The sequence below is a fragment of the Bos indicus x Bos taurus genome, chromosome 13, assembly GCF_003369695.1.
Source record: "Bos indicus x Bos taurus breed Angus x Brahman F1 hybrid chromosome 13, Bos_hybrid_MaternalHap_v2.0, whole genome shotgun sequence".
NCBI classification, from domain to species: domain Eukaryota; kingdom Metazoa; phylum Chordata; class Mammalia; order Artiodactyla; family Bovidae; genus Bos; species Bos indicus x Bos taurus.
Genome location: NC_040088.1, coordinates 60,422,920 through 60,441,540, shown reverse-complemented (window position 1 = coordinate 60,441,540; position 18,621 = coordinate 60,422,920). Strand labels below are relative to the sequence as shown.

General features: G+C 36.4%; 1 protein-coding gene across 6 annotated transcripts in view; it reads left to right on the top strand.

Annotated features, from left to right (window-relative positions):
* Positions 1 to 18,621, top strand: part of MLLT10 (MLLT10, histone lysine methyltransferase DOT1L cofactor) — a 208,028-nt gene that overhangs the window by 176,607 nt on the left and 12,800 nt on the right. For all 6 annotated transcript variants that reach the window (XR_003514201.1, XR_003514200.1, XM_027559995.1 and 3 more), the window contains exons 14-17: positions 112 to 290; positions 14,150 to 14,267; positions 15,639 to 15,711; positions 17,997 to 18,151. Coding sequence is in view for 4 of the 6 variants with exons in the window: in XM_027559995.1 (XP_027415796.1) it covers positions 112 to 290; positions 14,150 to 14,267; positions 15,639 to 15,711; positions 17,997 to 18,151 (525 nt within the window). In the remaining 2 variants the exon portion in view is untranslated. The remainder of the gene's footprint in view (positions 1 to 111; positions 291 to 14,149; positions 14,268 to 15,638; positions 15,712 to 17,996; positions 18,152 to 18,621) is intronic.

The following is an 18,621-nucleotide window of genomic DNA, read 5'->3' as shown; positions in this document are numbered from 1 at the left end:
GATCAGGAGCAAAGATGGGTACTCTAACATATTGATTAATATTGCGTGTCTGTGACAGATTTGACTGCTAAGTTATAAAATATTTTAATAAGACCTTTTTTTCCCTTATAGGTATTTATAACAGCAATGATGTAGCAGTATCATTTCCAAATGTAGTATCTGGCTCAGGATCGAGTACTCCTGTCTCCAGTTCTCATTTACCTCAGCAACCTTCTGGGCATTTACAGCAAGTGGGCGCTCTCTCCCCGTCAGCTGGGTCATCTGCACCCTCTGCTGTTGCTGCAACTCAGGTAAATTATTACAATGTTACAAAGTAATGTGGATCGTTTTGTCATTTTTAAACTGTTTTATTTTAAGAGAGAAATGAATAGGACTTCCTGTAGGAAGTTATAAAATGTCTCAACCTGTATTGACATGAGTGGAAATAATACTCATTTTTACTTGATATTCCTGAGAGCACAAACTGATGTTGGCACCAACTAATTCTTTTAGATTTCTGCATTTCTGATTTTGTCCTAATAATGTGAAATAGTAATTTGGGGGCAGCTTTTATTCTTTATTTTAAAACTAGGACTTACAAGTACAGTTCAGTTGCTCAGTCATGTTTGACTCTTTGCCACCCAGTGGACTTCAGCACACCAGGCTTTCCTGTCCATCACCAACTCCCAGGGCTTGCTCAAACTTGTGCCCATCAAGTCGGTGGTATTATCCAGCCATCTCCTCCTCTGTCGCTCCTTCTCCTCCTACCTTCAGTCTTTCCCAGTATTAGGGTCTTTTCCAGTGAATCAGTTCTTCCCATCAGGTTGCCAGAGTATTGGAGTTTCAGCTTCAGCATCAGTCCTTGCAATGAATATTCAGGACTGATTTCCTTTAGGATGGACTGGTTGGATCTCCTTGCAGTCCAAGAGACTTTCAAGAGTCTTCTCCAACACCACAGTTCAAAAGCATCAGTTTTTCGGCACTCAGCTTTCTTTATAGTCCAACTCTCACATCCGTACATGACTACTGGAAAAACCATACCCTTGACTAGATGGACCTTTGTCTACAAAGTAATTGTCTCTTTTTTTTAACATGCTCTCTAGGTTGGTCATAGCTTTTCTTCCAAGGAGCAAGCATCTTTTAATTTCATGGCTTCAGTCACCATCTGCAGTGATATTGGAGCTGAGAAAATAAGTCTGTCACTGTTTCCATTGTTTGCCCATGTATTTACCATGAAGGGATGGGCCCAGATGCCACGTTCTTCCTTTTTTAATGTTGAGTTTCAAGCAAGCTTTTTCACTCTCCTCTTTCACTTTCATCAAGAGGCTCTTTAGTTCTTCGCTTTCTGCCATAAGGGTGGTGTCATCTGCATATGTGAGGTTATTGATATTTTTCCCTGCCATCTTGATTCCAGCTGTGCTTTATCCAGCCCAGCATTTCACATGATGTACTCTGAATATATATTAAATAAGCAGGGTGACAGTATACAGCCTTGACACACTTCTTTCCCAATTTCAAACCAGTCCATTGTTCCATGTCTGGCTCTAACTGTTGGTTCTTGACCTGCATACAGATTTCTCAGGAGACAAGTGGTCTGGTATTCCCATCTCTTTAAGAATTTTTCACAGTTTGTTATGATGCACACAGTCAAAGGCTTTGGTGTACTCAGTAAAGCAGAAGTAGATGTTTTTCTGGAACTCTCGCTTTTTTGATGATCCAATGGATGTTGGCAATTTTATCTCTGGTTCCTCTCCCTTTTCTAAATCCAGCTTGAACATCTGGAAGTTCACTGTTCATGTACTGTTGAAGCCTGGCGAAGCCTGGCTTGGAGAATTTTGAAAGTAATGCTAGCATTAGTTTGCTAGCGTGTGAGATGAGTACAGTTGTGCGGTAGTTTAAGCACTCTTTGGCATTGCCTTTCTTTGGGATTGGAATGAAAACTGACCTTTTCCAGTCCTGTGGCCCCTGCTGCATTTTCCAGATTTGCTGGCATATTGAGTGTAGCACTTTGACAACATCATCATTTAGGATTTGAAATAGCTCGACTGGAATTCAGTCACCTCCACTAGCTTTGTTCATAGTGGTCCTTCCTAAGGCCCACTTGACTTCACATTCCAGGATGTCTGGCTCTAGGTGAGTGATCACACTATCATGGTTGTCTGGGTCATAAAGATCTTTTTTGCGTAGGTTTCTTCTGTTTTTTCTTACCACCTCTTCTTAATATCTTCTGCTTCTGTTAGGTCCATATTGTTTCTGTCCTTTATTGTGCCTGTCGTTGCATGAAATGTTCCCTTGGTGTCTCTAATTTTCCTGAAGAAATCTCTAGTCTTTCTCATTTTATTGTTTTCCTCTATTTCTTTGCATTGATCACTGAGGAAGGCTTTCTTATCTCTCTTGGCTATTCTTTGGAACTCTGTATTCAGATGTGTAGATCTTTCCTTTTCTCCTTTGCCTTTAGCTTTTCTTCTTTTCTCAGCTATTTGTAAGGCCTCCTCAGACAAAATTTTGCCTTTTTGCATTTCTTCTTCTTGGGGATGGGTCTTGATCACTGCTTCCCATACAGTGTTACGAACGTCCATCCATAGTTCTTCAGGCACTCTTAACAGATCTAATCCCTTGAATCTATTTGTCACTTCCACTGTGTAATCATAAAGGATTTGGTTTAGGTTATAGCTAAATGGTCTAGTGGTTTTCCCTACTCTCTTCAGTTTAAGTCTGAATTTGGCAATAAGGAGTTCATGATCTGAGCCACAGTCAGCTCCTGGCCTTATTTTTGCTGACTGTATAGAGCTTCTCCATCTTTGGCTGCAAAGAACATAATCAGTATGATTTCGGTATTGACCATCTGGTGATATCCATGTGTAGAGTTGTCTTTTGTGTTGTTGAAAGAGGGTGTTTGCTATGACTAGTGCGTTCTCTTGGCAAAATTGTGTTAGCCTCTGCCCTGCTTCACTTTGTACTCCCAACTGCCTGTTACTGCAGGTATCTCTCAACTTCCTAGTTTTGCATTCCAGTCCCCTATGATGAAAAGGACATGTTTTTTGGGTGTTAGTTCTAGAAGGTCTTGAGGTCTTCATTGAAGCCTTCAACTTCAGCTTCTTCAGCATTAATGGTTGGGACATAGACTTGGATTACTGTGATACTGAATGGTTTGCCTTGGAATGAAACAGATCATTCTGTCATATTTGAGACGGCACACAAGTACTGTTATTTCGGACTTTTTTGTTGATTATGAGGGCTATTCCATTTCTTGTAAGGGATTTTTGCCCACAGTAGTAGATATAATGATCATCTGAGTTAAATTTGCCCATTCCAGTCCATTTTAGTTCACTGATTTCTAAAATGTCAATGTTGACTCTTGCCATCTCCTGCTTGACTGCTTCCAATTTGCCTTGATTCATGGACCTAACATCCCAGGTTCCTATCCAATATTGTTCTTTATGGCATTGGACTTGACATCCATCACCAGTCACATCCACAACTGGGCGTTGTTTTTGCTTTGGCTCCATCTCTTCATTCTTTCTGGAGTTATTTCTCCACTCTTCTTCAGTAGTAGCACATTGGTCACCTACCAACCTGGGGAATTCTTCTTTCAGTGTCCTATTTTTGCCTTCTCATACTGTTCATGGGGTTCCTAAGGCAAGAATGCTGAAGTGCTTTGCCATTCCCTTCTCCAGTGGACCACGTTTTGTCAGAAGTCTCCACTATGACCCGTCTGTTTTGGGTGGCCCTACATGGCATGGCTCATAGTTTCATTGAGTTAGACAAGGCTGTGTGGTCCATGTGATCAGTTTGGTTAGTTTTCTGTGATTGTGGTTTTGTTTTGTGTGCCCTCTGATGGATAAGGATAAGAAAGGATAAGAGGGTTAAGGACTTACAAAGTATGAACCAATTTTGGACTTAGGTGGTTTAAAAAATTTCTTTTATAATTTTAAAATCACAGAAGTAATATATGAATATCTACAGTCTAATTTTTTTAAAAAGTGCAGAAGAATATAGGATTGAGAATGAATGATTCCTTTAAGTCCTTATATACTTACATGATTTCTTCCTAGTGGATAAGAAAGAATATTTATAAAATTATAAGCAGTGGTGACTATGTTGGTGATTTTGCATCTGTTTAACCTTTTTCTTCATTTTCTATCTAGAACTTGATAGGTGCCCTAGTCTACAGGAATGCTCTAAGACCTAGAGTCAAAGCAGAGAAATCATAGTCTTGAATTACATATATAGGACAGTAAATGGGCAAAGTTTCTCATGGGTATATGCTTGCACACGTGCACACACACACAGAGTCCACCCCTCATTCCCCATCCTCAACCCTCAGATTTCTTCAAAGGTGATAATTTAAACTTCCTATTTGTTTTATTTATTGACATTCTCTTATAATTTTATTTTTATTTTCACTTTACCCAAAGCCTCTAAAAGTCTCAATGTTTTGAGAAAATTCTAACAAAGACAAATGTCTAATTATAAGCAACTAGTTAAGTAGTTGTTTGTAAGTTGCTGTAAACTCATGCTTTATGTGCGTGTGCATAATTTACATTGTGTGGGCCTTTAGAGTATACCTAGGCTTTTCCAGCATATCCTGTAATCTGTACATCAAAGCATAGCATTGTTGTCTTTAAAGTATGTAACCGTGAAGTGCAAACAGTCACCTTTTAATTAGGTCAAGAATTGGAATAAACAGTAGTTCAGCATAGAAAAACAATGGCACGATTAGTGGTATTGTCTTTGACAATTTGGTGAACTTAACCTGAGCAAGGGGAGTTTGACTAGTTTAGGAGAGTTTTTCTCTAGCTGCTGTCACTAGCCTTGGTGAGGTAGACATAATCACAGGGATTTGGGGTTAGAGAGGGTGAAAGGATAAATGAGAGAATGGCCCTTATAAATAGCTTTATCTCTTTTAATTAAGTGTAACCATATGCTGTTGATAGCTTTATATCCTTGGAAAGAGTCTCACATGAACATTTTCAATGTGCATTTTTCTTTCCTTTCTTTATAAAAGTCTGTTTTAATTACTCTCTGGTTAATTCCAGGCTGAATTAAGCAAAAATCTCATTTCTTCCCATTCATTATGTTTGTGGTTTTGAGGGTTGGCATTAGGGAGATGGGTGGGGGAAGTGGTAGTGAAGAGAAATTTATAGCTAGAGGAAAAATTCCACTTCACATATGACTCAACTGAAGAACAAAGAAATCATAGTTGCAAGTAATCCAGGATTCAGTCCAATTAAAATCTTCACTGTTTATCCTCTTTCCCTGTTGCAGTAAGATGGGTAGCTTATAAATATGATCATCCAGTGAGACTCACATGCTACATGCTGAGACAGCTGCATCTATGTTTCTCTCCAGCAGTAAACGCTTTCCGCCTTCACGCCGGAGTGTATTTAGCCTGGCTTAGCTAGTGCTGCTCTGGCAACCATCAGTCTCCAGGCAACTGAGGCAGGTTGACCTCTGAGTTGAATTGAGTGCAAAACTACTTCAGTTTAGCTGCCTGAGACAATAGTATTGGTTTTGAATGTACAAAGTGTGAATTTTCTAGACAGTGTGCAAAGGAAAGGATTCAGAAATATTTAGAATAAATTGAATATTTAGATAGAACTCCTAAAATTGTGATGCACTTGGTAATTTAATCTTATTTTCAAAACAATACGTTTATTTCTGTTTATGTATAGGCCTTGCATGTTTTTAAATCATAAAATTCAGTGTGTTTAACCCCATTTTAGCCTTTTATTTAGAGTTTCTTTATAGGTAGTTTATTGAAAAGTGAAGAGTAGTGCTTACACACTTAAAGTGTGTAAATTAAAACTATTAATATGTAAAATATAATTGTAGAAGACTTGTTACACAGTTACTGAGAAAACCATCACAGCAGCCAGCAAATATTTTAAAGAAATAAAAATCAGAGAATAGAGGTGTTAAATTTGAACAGTGTTTTGACTCTCTTCCTTTCCCTCCCAAAAACTTTTATGAAAGTAGTCATTTTTAGTGATGGTCTTGGTGCCAGCAGGATAAAAATAAGGAGATCATTCTTGATCTTTCTGGCCTTGGTTTTAAGTAAGACAAGCAGGCCTCTTATTTGGTTTGTTTGATGTCTTAAGGATTGTTCCCAAGCAAGTGGTCGGGGATATATAATCAGAAAGAACTAATAGAAATTAAAAACTGAGACTAGATTTGTGCCTTTAATGGGGCAAAAAGGAGACACTTGTTAAAATTTTGGAAGAAAAAGTCTAATGCTTAGCAACCCTAATTTGAAGGGAAAAAAAAAAAACTTTTAAAAATGTTTGATAACCTTGTTTCATATTGTTTGATGTTAAATCCTTTTATTTGATAAACTTGTTTTTAGGGTGATTATTCCTTCACAGATATCAGCAGTGTATTACATTATAGTTACTATTTTATAGTTTCTTAACATTATTGGAAGATAGAACTGCTGTCTGTGATGTTTTTAATGGTGGGTGCTCTGCTCTTGTTGTATCATTGGTGGAGATATAAATTAGTTTCTGTAGGTGTGCCATTAATTTTTCATTTTGCCTTTCAAATTCCACTATTTCCCAGTTCTACGTTCATTCTGTTTTGTCTTTGGGAGGAATGCAGGTGCTTTTGTTTGAAGGATTACTTTAGTAGAATTAAAGGCAGAATGTAATGAAAATAATTGTATTCTAACATCTTGCATTCTGAGTTTTGCTTTTGGATACAGTCTTTGGGTAGATAATTACGGTTTCTTGTTTCCTCTATGTTGCTATTATACAAATGATACAGTTTAAAAGTAATTTAAATGAAGCAACTTTTAAGGTTTATTTATGTGATATTTAGTAAATGCAGATAAATTGAAGTATTTTAAAGGTATAACTTAGCAAATACTGTTTTGCAGATTTCTTTTAGACTTTTGCTTCAAGGACTGTAAGTTTGGTGTGTATGTGTGGTGTGGTTGTGTGTGTTGGGGAGTTACTGTCGATCTAATTCTGGTTTCCTTTCGGATATGTTTGGTAGGACACTTTGATTTTGTTTGGAAAATGCTTCAGTTTCCCAGGCAGATTCACCTGTCTTTGAAGGAGCTCTGACTTGATTGGTCAGATTAAAGTTTCATCTGTCTTAAACAATTGCAACATGACTTAAAATTTTACAGGAGTTATCTTTCTGAGCAGAAAAGGTTTTAAAAGTGCTTTCTAACATTTCTTACTATTGGATGATAAAGAGGTTAAGGGACATAGATGATGAGTCTCTGTCGAAAAAAGACGTCTGGAATTTTACTGTGTCTCTTTGTGTGACACAATGCAAAATAGCAGAAATTGGGTCAGAAATCCTAGGTTCCTGGGACATTACTACTACTAGTGTGGTGGTGGGTAGATCTTTTACATTTGTGGGTTTTAATTTTTTTACATATGAAATGGAATATTTTAAATACCTACTCTACCTGCAATACAGGTGTATTTTGAAGTTCAAATGAGAAAAGTACTTTGCAGACCATAAGTACTTTGGAATTCATAGTCACTACAGTGATGTTACAGTTGTTATAGGACATTTGAATTTCAGCTCTTATAGAAACAGCCTGATTGCCAGTGAGAAAATTGTACAGAAGCACTTCCTTTACTAAAAATAGTGTTAAACTTTTCTGTTAAAACTTACAATTTCATATTACTACAGATAGATGAATTTTAGTCATTTTACATACAGCTGTTGAATGAGATCTTTTCCTTTCTTAAATTATTTCAACAGCCTATTTAGGGACTTAATAATTTTCCCTCCAAAAGATAAGTGATATGTTGATTAGATATTAACCAATTAGAAACCTGCTTATAGTTGGTGGTTATTCTGTACAGTCCTGTTGTCCAATCATAAGTGTTCATTGATGGTTTAACTACAATTTAATCCTCCCACGACTTTGTAGAAACTCAATTGTGGGGCATTTCAGCATTAGCCTAAACAATGGTTTTGAATACGTTAAGCTCCTAACAATTAGGGAGCAGTTTGGGGCATTGAATAAAGTGGAATGATGCAATTGAACCTGACAGCTTTAACAGTCAGCCTACTCATGGGACCTGAAAGTTGTTCACACTTGGTTTCTTCTCTCATCACACGCAGAGCATTAAAGCCCAATGGTTGGTGGTAGCTGACACAGAATTGGGTCTGTTATCAGGGTACATTTTACAGTACAAAGTTAGAATTAAGTTAGAGAACATATGAAACTTTCCATTGTTCTCTAATTTTTCATAGAAACCTTTGTAGTCAAATTGTGTGTAAATTTTCATTAAAATATTTGAATTCTTACAGTATATTTGCAGTATTGCTGTGTTATTGCTATGTTATTATAAAATATATAGATTAAAATGTCATTGCATAATGAGATATTAATACTATTTAATTTTTCTCAGGGAAATGTTTTGTTCTTTGAAATATAACCATGTTCATATCAGAATATAATTGGCAATTTATATTCTCTAATGAAGTTAATGGAAAAGATGGAAGCCATAATAGCTTAGGAAAATAATTTTAAAAAAGCACAGTAAAATTTGAGTGCTTGCTGTGTGTCGTGCATTCTTCTCAGCCCTTCTATACATCAACTTAATTTCTCATAATATTCTTAGAAGGTAGTTACTATTGCATATCTCCATTTTTACAGATGGAGCTTAAAGACAGAGCTTTAGTGCCCCACCCAAGCAAGGTGCCATAGGTTGGCTTATGGCAGATACAGTGATAATGAAGAGTTTTTCCCTGTAAGAGTGTACATGAAGTAGGAGATTTTAAAATAATACTGCTTAGTGAGCTGATGATATTTTGAAAGAATGCAATTTTAAATCAGGAATCAGAGTTGGAAAGTTTGAGGAGGAAGCTACTGTGTTTTAGAGCTTGTTTGCATCATTTGACTTTAATGTTTATTGACAGGTTAATTGTGCATTTTTAAAATATGCTTGCTGTGACCTCTTCCTATATGATTGAAGCATGAAGTTTCATATTCACCCCTAGATGATGTATTGCTATGATACTTTTCAAAGGTGAAATTTTGATAGGTACTACTCTTTCAAACCTAATTTTACTTCTTTATACTTTATCATTCTGCCTTTACCAACAGTGGGGAGGGGGGAAAAACTATCAATACCCACTTTTAAGTCTGATATTCAGTTAATTGAATAGATTTAGCCTGATTTTTTTTCCCCCTCCACAACTAACTCCTTTAGAATGAGCCAGGTGCCTAGGAATTTGATAGATTCACTTCACTCTAAAACTACAACCCTTTTAAAAACTTCTCTGTGGTCATAAGCAGACATTTGGAATATAAGAGGTGAACTATTAATAGGAAATTTCAAGCTGAAATGTAATTTTAATCTTGTTAATATTTTAATGGGGTATGTCAGTCTACTTAGGAAACACTAAATTTCTTTGATTTTGAGTTTAAATACTACCTTGGGTAGTGGCTTGCATGTCTTTCTAGATGCTTATCATAGTAGTCTAAATTTGCTAGGGTTATTCTCTTTCTCAGGTGAAAAAGTGAAAGTCACTTAGTCGTGTCTGCCCTTTTGCAACCATTCCCTTCTCCAGGGAATCTTCACGACCTAAGGGTTGAACCCAGGTCTCCTTGGATACCTAAGCATATTTTGCTTTAGTGTGACTTAGATTTAGCTCAGTAATTATTAGATTTACTTTACTTTGCTTTGGGTCCATTTTGTAAAATAATTATTACACTTACTAAGATTGTTACTAGGATCTTGGAATAGGTATAGTATAACATCTTGTGTGTAAGTGGTTCCTTCAGTTATTAATCTTGGGGAGGGAAAAAACCCAAGATCATATATTTGGAAGTGAATCTGGACTAACACCTCTTTTTACATTTTGAGTAGATTACTTCATTTCATCAAAATACTATAAAGCCAAGTAACAGGTTTTTTGCAATCATATTCTTTTTTGTTTTAGCTTTTTATTTTGAAATAATTTTAGGTGTATGGAAAAGTTGCAGGAACAGTGCAGAGTTCATGTGTATTATGGATACTTTCACTCAGCCTCCCCAGTGTTTTAACAGCTTATATTCTTTATAGTGCCAACAGGCTCAAGAACATACTTGCCCACAGTAGACATTCTGCTTTCCAGGGCAAGATAGAATTGAAATACCATAAGGTGTGTACTTACTTCCAAAAACAAATAGCACTTTCTTTTTTTTGGGTAATTGAAGTATAGTTGATTTACAGTGTTGAGTTAATTTCAGGTATACAGCAGAATGATTCATTTGTGGTGTGTGTGTATATAAACTTTTTCAGATTCTTTCCTCTTATAGGTTATTTCAAAATACTGAGTGAAGCCCCCTGTGCCACACAGTATGTCCTTGTTGGTAATCTATTTTATATCTAGTATATGTTAACTCTAGTTTATCCCTCTCCCCTCCCCCTTTCTCCTCTGGTAACCATAAATTTATTTCTATATGGGTATATCTCTGTTTTATATGTAAATTCATTTGTATCTTTTTTTTTTTTTGATTCCACATATAAGTGATATCCAGTTCCCTTGTGGCTCAGACAGTAAAGAATCTGTCTATAATACAGGGGACCCAGGTTTGATCCCTGGGTCCGAAAGATCCCCTGGAGAAGGCAGTGGTATCCACTCCAGTATACTTGCCTGGAGAATTCCATGGACATATGAACCTGGTGGGCTATAGTCCATGGGATCCCATAAAGTTGAACATGATTGAGCAGACTAACACATAAGCAATATCATAGAATATTTGTCTTTCTCTATCTAGCTTTATTTCACCTAGTATGGTAATCTCCAGATGCATCCATGTTTCTGCAAATGGCGTTATTTAATTCTTTTTTATGACTAAGTAGTAGTCCATTCATCTGTTGACAGACATTTACATTGCTTCCATTTCCTGGCTGTTGTAAATAGGGCCACTATGAACATTGGGGTGCATGTATCTTTTCAGATTATGGTTTTCTCCAGATGTATGCCCAGGAGTGGTATTGCTGAATCATATGACAGCTCTGTTTTTGGTTTTTAAAGGTCTGTACTTTCCTCCACGTGGCTGTACCAATTTATATTCCCCCATCAGTGTAGGTTGTCTCTTTCGCTTTTCCTTCTTTATTGCTACTAAAAGTTGTAGAATCTTTTGGCTAAAATGTTGGGAGTTTCTTTGCTCTAAGTTTCCTGCAGAGTTATCAACAGTTTCCAGCAGTAACCTTTGTAAATATCATTTCAGAAATGTTGGCCAATGTCAGACATTTGTAGAGTCTTTGCTAGCTCATGCTACCTGCAAAAATGACGGTAATGACTTGAATTTAATGTAGAGTGGTTTAGGTGCTCTCATATACCACAAAACCCTAGATGGTAAAAATTGGTAATTTTCAATCTCTCTTGGAAATTCCTTATTTAGATAAATACAATAATTTTAAAAACTACCTGGTAATTTTTAAACAATCAGAAAATTGAGGGAAATTTGTCATTCAGGATAATGAATGTATTTCTAATTGTTTTTATTATTAATTTTACCTTTGCCTACCATCTTTATAAAATCCATACTTTGTTGCTTTGAAATTGTGCTAACGATGATTTATCCTCTTCCTGATGGTAGTCATTACGGAAATGAGTTATGCTGTGTTGCTTTGCATTTTGAGCCTTTAGTGTAGTGGGTGGAGTGTGTGATTGAAAAAGTATGATGATTTGGAGACTACATCAAGAAATTTGAAGCTAACAGGGATAAATATAAAGCCCTTGACAGAAGGAACCCTTCCTGAAAGAGAATAGCATCTTTGATTCTTATCAAGAGACTAAGGAAGCTTATAAAACTGATAATTGGAACTAGAAAAGCAGTTCAACTGGTGTAATAGTTGTGATCCAGCCAGTGGATGAGTGCACTAGCACGAGAGTCAAAAGGCTGGGGTGCAGGTGTGGCGACCCTTCCTGCCCATGCTCTCAGAGCCAGGCCCGGCCAGCACTCGGGAGTGTGCTCTTTCTTGCTCGTATTTTTCTCTCCTCTTGCTGTCAGCTGTTACTTCTTGCTGCCAACAAAATGTCTCAAGATATTACTTTTTCTTCCTCTTTCTAATTAATTTTCCACTTCTAATCTGTTATATGCTTAGTTGATCTTTTTAGAATTATGTCTAGAGTAAGAGTAAATTGGCTCTGCAAAGGGCATTTTTAAGTGTGAGGTGCCCAAGATTTTAAACTGGGTTTCTAGTAACATCTGGTCTTTCTGTTTGTCTCTGGATTTTTCTCGTTCTAAGTTACTTTATGAGTAGCTGATTCCCAAGCTTATTAACTTCTGAAGAGGTTAAAAAAAAAAGTTTTCCTATCTTTCCGTTTCTGACACATTTTATATCTTCTATGCATGGTAAGTGTCTAGTGTGATCTTCAGATTAAAGTGATGACTTAGCTTTTGCTGCGGAGAAGGCAATGGCACCCCACTAGTACTCTTGCCTGGAAAAATCCCATGGATGGAGGAGCCTGGTGGGCTGCAGTCCACGGGGTCGCTATGAGTCAGACACGACTAAGCAACTTCACTTTCACTTTTCACTTTCATGCATTGGAGAGGGAAATGGCAACCCACTCCAGTGTTCTTGCCTTGAGAATCCCAGGGATGGGGGAGCCTGGTGGACTGCCATCTATGGGGTCGCATAGAGTCAGACACGACTGAAGCGACTTAGCAGCAGCAGCAGCTTTTGCTGAGGGGTAATTGATTGTGAAACAGGACTGTATAATCCAAACTACTGACTTTGTATACATAGCTTTAATGAGAAGAAAAATGAAACCCAGAAATTGACCAATTGAACTTAGACATTGTATGAAATATACCCTTTGAGACAATGGAAAGCAAGGACAGGATTCTATGTCACGGGGACTATTCCTGTGACTTGTAAAGTCCAGTTTTTATGTTTAGGAAGTTGGCTAGAGGCCAAATATTAATGTCAGGGTCTGAGTCTTTCCAGAAGCATGGTTTATTCTCTGTAATATTTTGCTTGTTGTCATTGCTTTGTCGTTTTGGTCTCTTTTTGTGCAGTTAAACATGTCAAAATGTTCTACATCTTTTGTTCTACTGTTATTCAGCTTATTTATATTAAAAACACCTCAATTCTTTGAAATTATTTTCCAGAATTTTGTTCTGCAATAACTACACAATTATTTCGTTTTACAAAAGTTTTGATTTCACTTCATGAAAAAAGAAAAATCTACTTTGAAATGTGTGGTTCTGTTAAATCTGAAAAGTATTTCAGACTAGTGATAGCCTTCTGTGAGTTAGCAATGTTTTGTGTACAAGAGATTTGCTTCCAAAATGCCACATTTTTGAGGTTATAATATTCTTGGAAAGTGGGAGAAAGTATTCACATCAAAGAAGGCATTTTTATTACATTGGATTACGCAAGACTTTGGCCAGCCTCCTTAGCTTCATCTGTTTAAGGGTTCATTTTCGCTTGTTTGGCACAAGTCCCAGTAGAGGCCTTCAGAATTGTGGTTAGCAACATGAATGAATTACAAACTGTGGACCAGCTCTTCAGTTCGCAGAGCTGGCTTACTGCCAAAAAGACAGTGCCTTATATGGGGTCAGGGCAAAGCTGTGATTCGTTGAGCCCTGCATTGTATAGAAAACATACTTGTGATGCCTGTTTGCTTTCTTTTAAAATAAAAACAAAACAAAACAGAAAAAGCAGCAGGCTTCCAAGTCTATCAAAATAGGAAGTAACAAAATAGTGTGCGGGTTTTACTAATGACAGAGTTAAGCAATGGAGATATGGCTCTGTGTAGTTAAAATACTAAAGGTAGAAGCTCAACCTTTTGACCTCCTTAGGCAGCCTGTGAGGTAAGAGACTGAAGCATTTGTTAGACATCTGTTGTCTCCCTGCCCTTATTTTCTAAACGCTTTAATAAGATTAAATAACTTGTCATATGTTCACATGGTTACCAGGCCACTGGTTTTGGTATCAAATAGATACTTTGAAATTAAATCATAAATAGTTAACTTTGTGCCAGTCTCAGTGCTCCCTCTCTCTTTTGAGTTAATGTAACTTTTCAGAAACTGGAATGTTGAAATGGTAAAACAAGAATGAAATTTGCACTTTAGAAAGTCAGGAAGTTCTACTTACATTCTTACGTTGGAGAAAATAGTTGTTGCTAGGTCTATTAGGAAGAAAAGTATTCAGATATTTTATACAGTAATTAATTTGTCTTTGTAATTCTTTTCATTTAGGCAAATACCCTATCTGGATCGTCTCTTAATCAGGCATCATCTCATATGTATGGCAATAGATTAAATTCAACTTCATCAATGGCAGCTCTTATAGCTCAGTCTGAAAACAATCAAACAGGTAAGGTCTCAAGAATTTTTAATCTCTAAAATTCTGTTCCCCTCCACCAAACTGATTTTCATCCCCCATCAGGCTAATTTCATTTGAAAAATCTAAAGATGTGGTTAATAAATAAAATCTAAAGGGGAGGATTGTGTGTGTGTGTACCCTTCCCCTTTTAAATGAAAAGAATTACATTTGGAAGTAAATAGTATGCTGTGCTGCAAAATCTGTGCCTTTTTTTTTCTTTTTTAACTGTCTGAAATGTAAATGTTTAAGCAGAGCCATCAGCAGGCAGGAATGCTAGTGTCTCCTGTGACTTTTGTGATTGATGTGTTCAGTGCTCGGTTCTGTGCAATGAAAGTAGTATAACACTGGGCTTTCTGTGAATAGCCTCAATCTTTATTTGCATAATTCATGAAATTGCATTACACAAACTTGGTTAAAAAAAATCCTGTTAGAGAATCTCTACAGTGTTTAGTAATCCTGTGAATTTTTACCAGTTGACATTTTGTAGCATTTGCCTCTTGTACTGTTTTAATGAGCCACTGGATTTGTTTAGTTTCTTTCCACCCTTAAGGATTTGTTGACATGTCCAAGTAGTCATGCCTGTTTGGGGGAAGGGAATGGGTTTAGCAGTTCACCAAGAATGGATCAGTCATGTCTTTACCCTTCAAGGGTCAAAGGTTACCTGACTCAGAATAAGGGGAGGATGACCTTGGAAGAGGCCAGATAGGGTGATTTTATAAGGAACTCACTGTAGGGGAAATACAAATTATTTTTCAAGCCGAGACATTGGATGTCACCTCAGGAATATCTTTAAAAATTAATTTCTTTTTGCATACAGAATTCTGTATTCCTACTTGTCTTTGTCCATTTGGTTATTTAGTGTTATGTGTAATGATCCATGTAACATATATATATAACTTTAGTTTTGGTGCATGGCTCTATGTAATACATACGTTTTTTATGACTTGTCTTGGAATGTGAAGTGTTAAAATATACAAAGCATAAGGATTTGCTGTGATAAGCATACAGATTAGCTGTCCACAGCTGTGATTCATTACTTTAACCGTAGAAATTAAAAGTGGCTGAGGGGAGGGTACTGCAAATGGAAACCACGCTTCTGTGCTGTAAAATTGAAAGGAATGAAAGAATGAACATAATCCATGGCCTTCTCCACCCACAAAAAAAAAACGTGTAGGGACAACGCCTTACATGCCACAGTTCAGCAATTCTAAACTAGCAACATACTAGATCTTCTACTTTTGTAGTAACTGCAAAGATAGTGGTAAAGGTTTTATGTATGTTGTAGGAAAAATCAGGGCCAGGGCTTAAAACCTCTCATCTAGTGAGAGTCACTTTATCAGCTGTGAAATATTTACACTGCAGATCAAGATCTTGGAGACAATAGCCGTAGCCTTGCTGGCAGAGGAAGCTCACCCAGAGGAAGTCTCTCACCAAGGTAAGCATTATTTGCACTGCAAAGTATCAGCAAAGGAAACATTTTGAGATTTGGAAACTTCTTTATCTCATATCAGCAGAGCTTACATTTGTGAGGCTATAAAATCATTCTGTAGATAAGAGGCATGTCTGGACAGTTAAGAAGAGTGATTCTAAATTAATTTGAATATTAAACATGTGGTTAGATTTCTAAGCTTTATAAAAGACATACCCTTTTCTTGGATCTCTAATCAGTTTGAGCTCTCTTGTATATTTAGCTGCAGGTACTATTAATGTGTTTAACTTGGATAATTCTTTTTGGGTTATAAAATAGTCTTAAGATGTCTTAAAGCTGCAGACTCCAGGCTTTCAACTTTGGCTTCCAGTTTTAGCGCTGTTGTGGGCTATGTACTTAACCCTTTAGTCTCCAGTTCCTAATTCAGTAAATGAAGTTCTTATGACTTGTCTCTAAAATCCCTCTAAAATTGTTCAAAATTGTTTGAAACAAAGTACAGCAAATATATTATACTTATTCTGTGAAATTACCTTGGATATTATATAAGAGAGTTCAGATATCATTTATAATATTAATATATATGTTAGATTATTATTGCTAACAGGACATGTTTTTATTATTTAATAGGCTGTATTTTTATTAATTTTATTCCACTCTCAGCTTCTATACTGTTTTCTAGTTGTGTTCTCTCTGTTCTCTAATTTTGTAAACTCCACCTGAAGTGTGGTATTAGATTGGGTGAAAATGGAGCAGGTGGAAGAAGAAACCCACTTAAAGAATATCTTTTCAACTATGGAAGTTTACAAATTCTATTTAAAAATTTTATGTAGTGACTACCATGAATATATATAAGCAGTGTTGCTTATATTATTTGGGGGAATGTCTGCTAAGGAGCATTTTTAATCTTAGAGAGATTCATCCAATAACCTCTAATGTAGCTATTTTCTAGAGGTGCATCAGTAGTTCCTTTTTTCCTGTATGATCCTTGGTTGAAATAAAGGTTGTATTGTTTTTCCCAGTTGAACTCTTCAGAAATTAAATATTATTCTTTTGAAACTAGGAATCTGAAGTACACAGTTAAAACATCATCAGACCAATCTGTAATTTATGCTGTGCTACTTCTGTACTGTGTTTTGTTCTTTTTTTCCCCAAAGGAGAAAGTTAATGGATTTTTTTGCTTGTATGTTTAGTGGAAGAAGCATGTCTGTGTTCTCCTTTTAAATTTAAAATATCATACAGGCAACCTTAGAAATTAGTTAAGATTCCTTAGTGCTATCTTGCATTGTGTATAGTTTTTTGTGTTTCGTTAGCTAAATAGGATTTAACACCAAAAAAGGGCACTATATTACTTTTAGCACATATTTCTGAGTGTATATTATTCTTTAAAAATCAGCCTGGAATAAAATAGCCTAAAGTATCCTGGCAATAATGTACTATTTGGGAAGGGACAGGCAGCTGTATGTATAGCACTCAATGGTTACATGTGGAAGGAATAAAAGGACTCATTTGTTTAACCTCTTATTTGAAGGGATTTTTGTGGAGACGCGTGTTAGGGCTGCAGCAGAATACTAGCAGGCTGTGAGAGGCCCTGAGCTGTTGCCCAGTTCTGTCACTCACTAGCAGTGTGTCTTTGGACAAGTCACTAAAGCCCCATCTTGTTTCCTCAAATAGAAATAGAGCCAGTAAGGCAGGTTTTGACTTCTCACTAGGTTGGTGTGAAGATAATTATATGGAAATACTTTGGAAACTCTATAGCCCTAATTCATTATCTAATTATAGAATAGGCCGGAGACCAGAAATGGGCACATTTACGTATTTAAAACAAAAACTGAATGAGAGAACATTACATGTTCATGTTAATATAAGTGACTTTTGTTTTGGAATATTTAAGTTCTTATCATTTGAAGTATAGATCTGAGAGATATTAGCAAAAATTCATTTTAACTGTACAGTGTGAATCTTTCTAATCCTGTCTTTCTCCCTTTTGTTTTATAAAGTTGCATCAAGTTCTTTTATTGCCAATTTCAGAAATTATTAGTAGTGTATTTATATTTTCTAGTGTTTTTTACTTATCCTGTATGCCAGCTATTCCCCCTTGGTTTTTACCATTTGGGGAGGAAGGATGGTAATTACTAATTTTAGGGTAGATTATGGTTTTATCATTTTAGCCTAGATAACCTGGTGTTAGAAAACTTTTACAGGAGAAGAGTCAGCATAAGGTGAGAAATGTGAATATACTTCCCTTAGAGGGTCCTCCTCCTGTTTAACCTGAGGATTAATGTTTCCAACAGGTCCCCTGTAAGCAACTTACAGATCCGCTATGACCAACCAGGCAACAGCAGTTTGGAAAACCTGCCCCCAGTAGCAGCCAGCATAGAGCAGCTTCTGGAGAGGCAGTGGAGTGAAGGACAGCAGTTTTTATTAGAACAGGGCACTCCTAGTGACAGTAAGTATTCTCTTCTTGTCCTTAAAGGAAGAGCAGTAGATGGATGGATGGATGGATAGATGAACATTCAGGTGGACAGATGTAGAAGTCACACTTTGTCAAGAATAGCATTGAAATTATGATGTATAATATGGTGAGAAAGTGTAATGTAGTGGCTTAATAGAACAGAGGCTACAGTTTACCCCTTGGACTCGAATTCTGTTTTTACCTGTTATTAAAACAGTGTGATCTTGGGCAAGTGTGTTAATGTCAATATGCTGTAGTTTTCCATTTATAGGATGAGAATCATAATGTACCTATATCACAGTATTGTTTTGAGGGTTAGATGACTTAAAAGATAAAATGAACATTGCTGGCTTGTAGAATTCACTGGTTCTTATTACTTTTTATAATTATTAATATTAAAATATTAGTACTTTGTTTCTACATTCTACTTTGTTCTAATCAGTTAAATTTCACTAAAAATATGA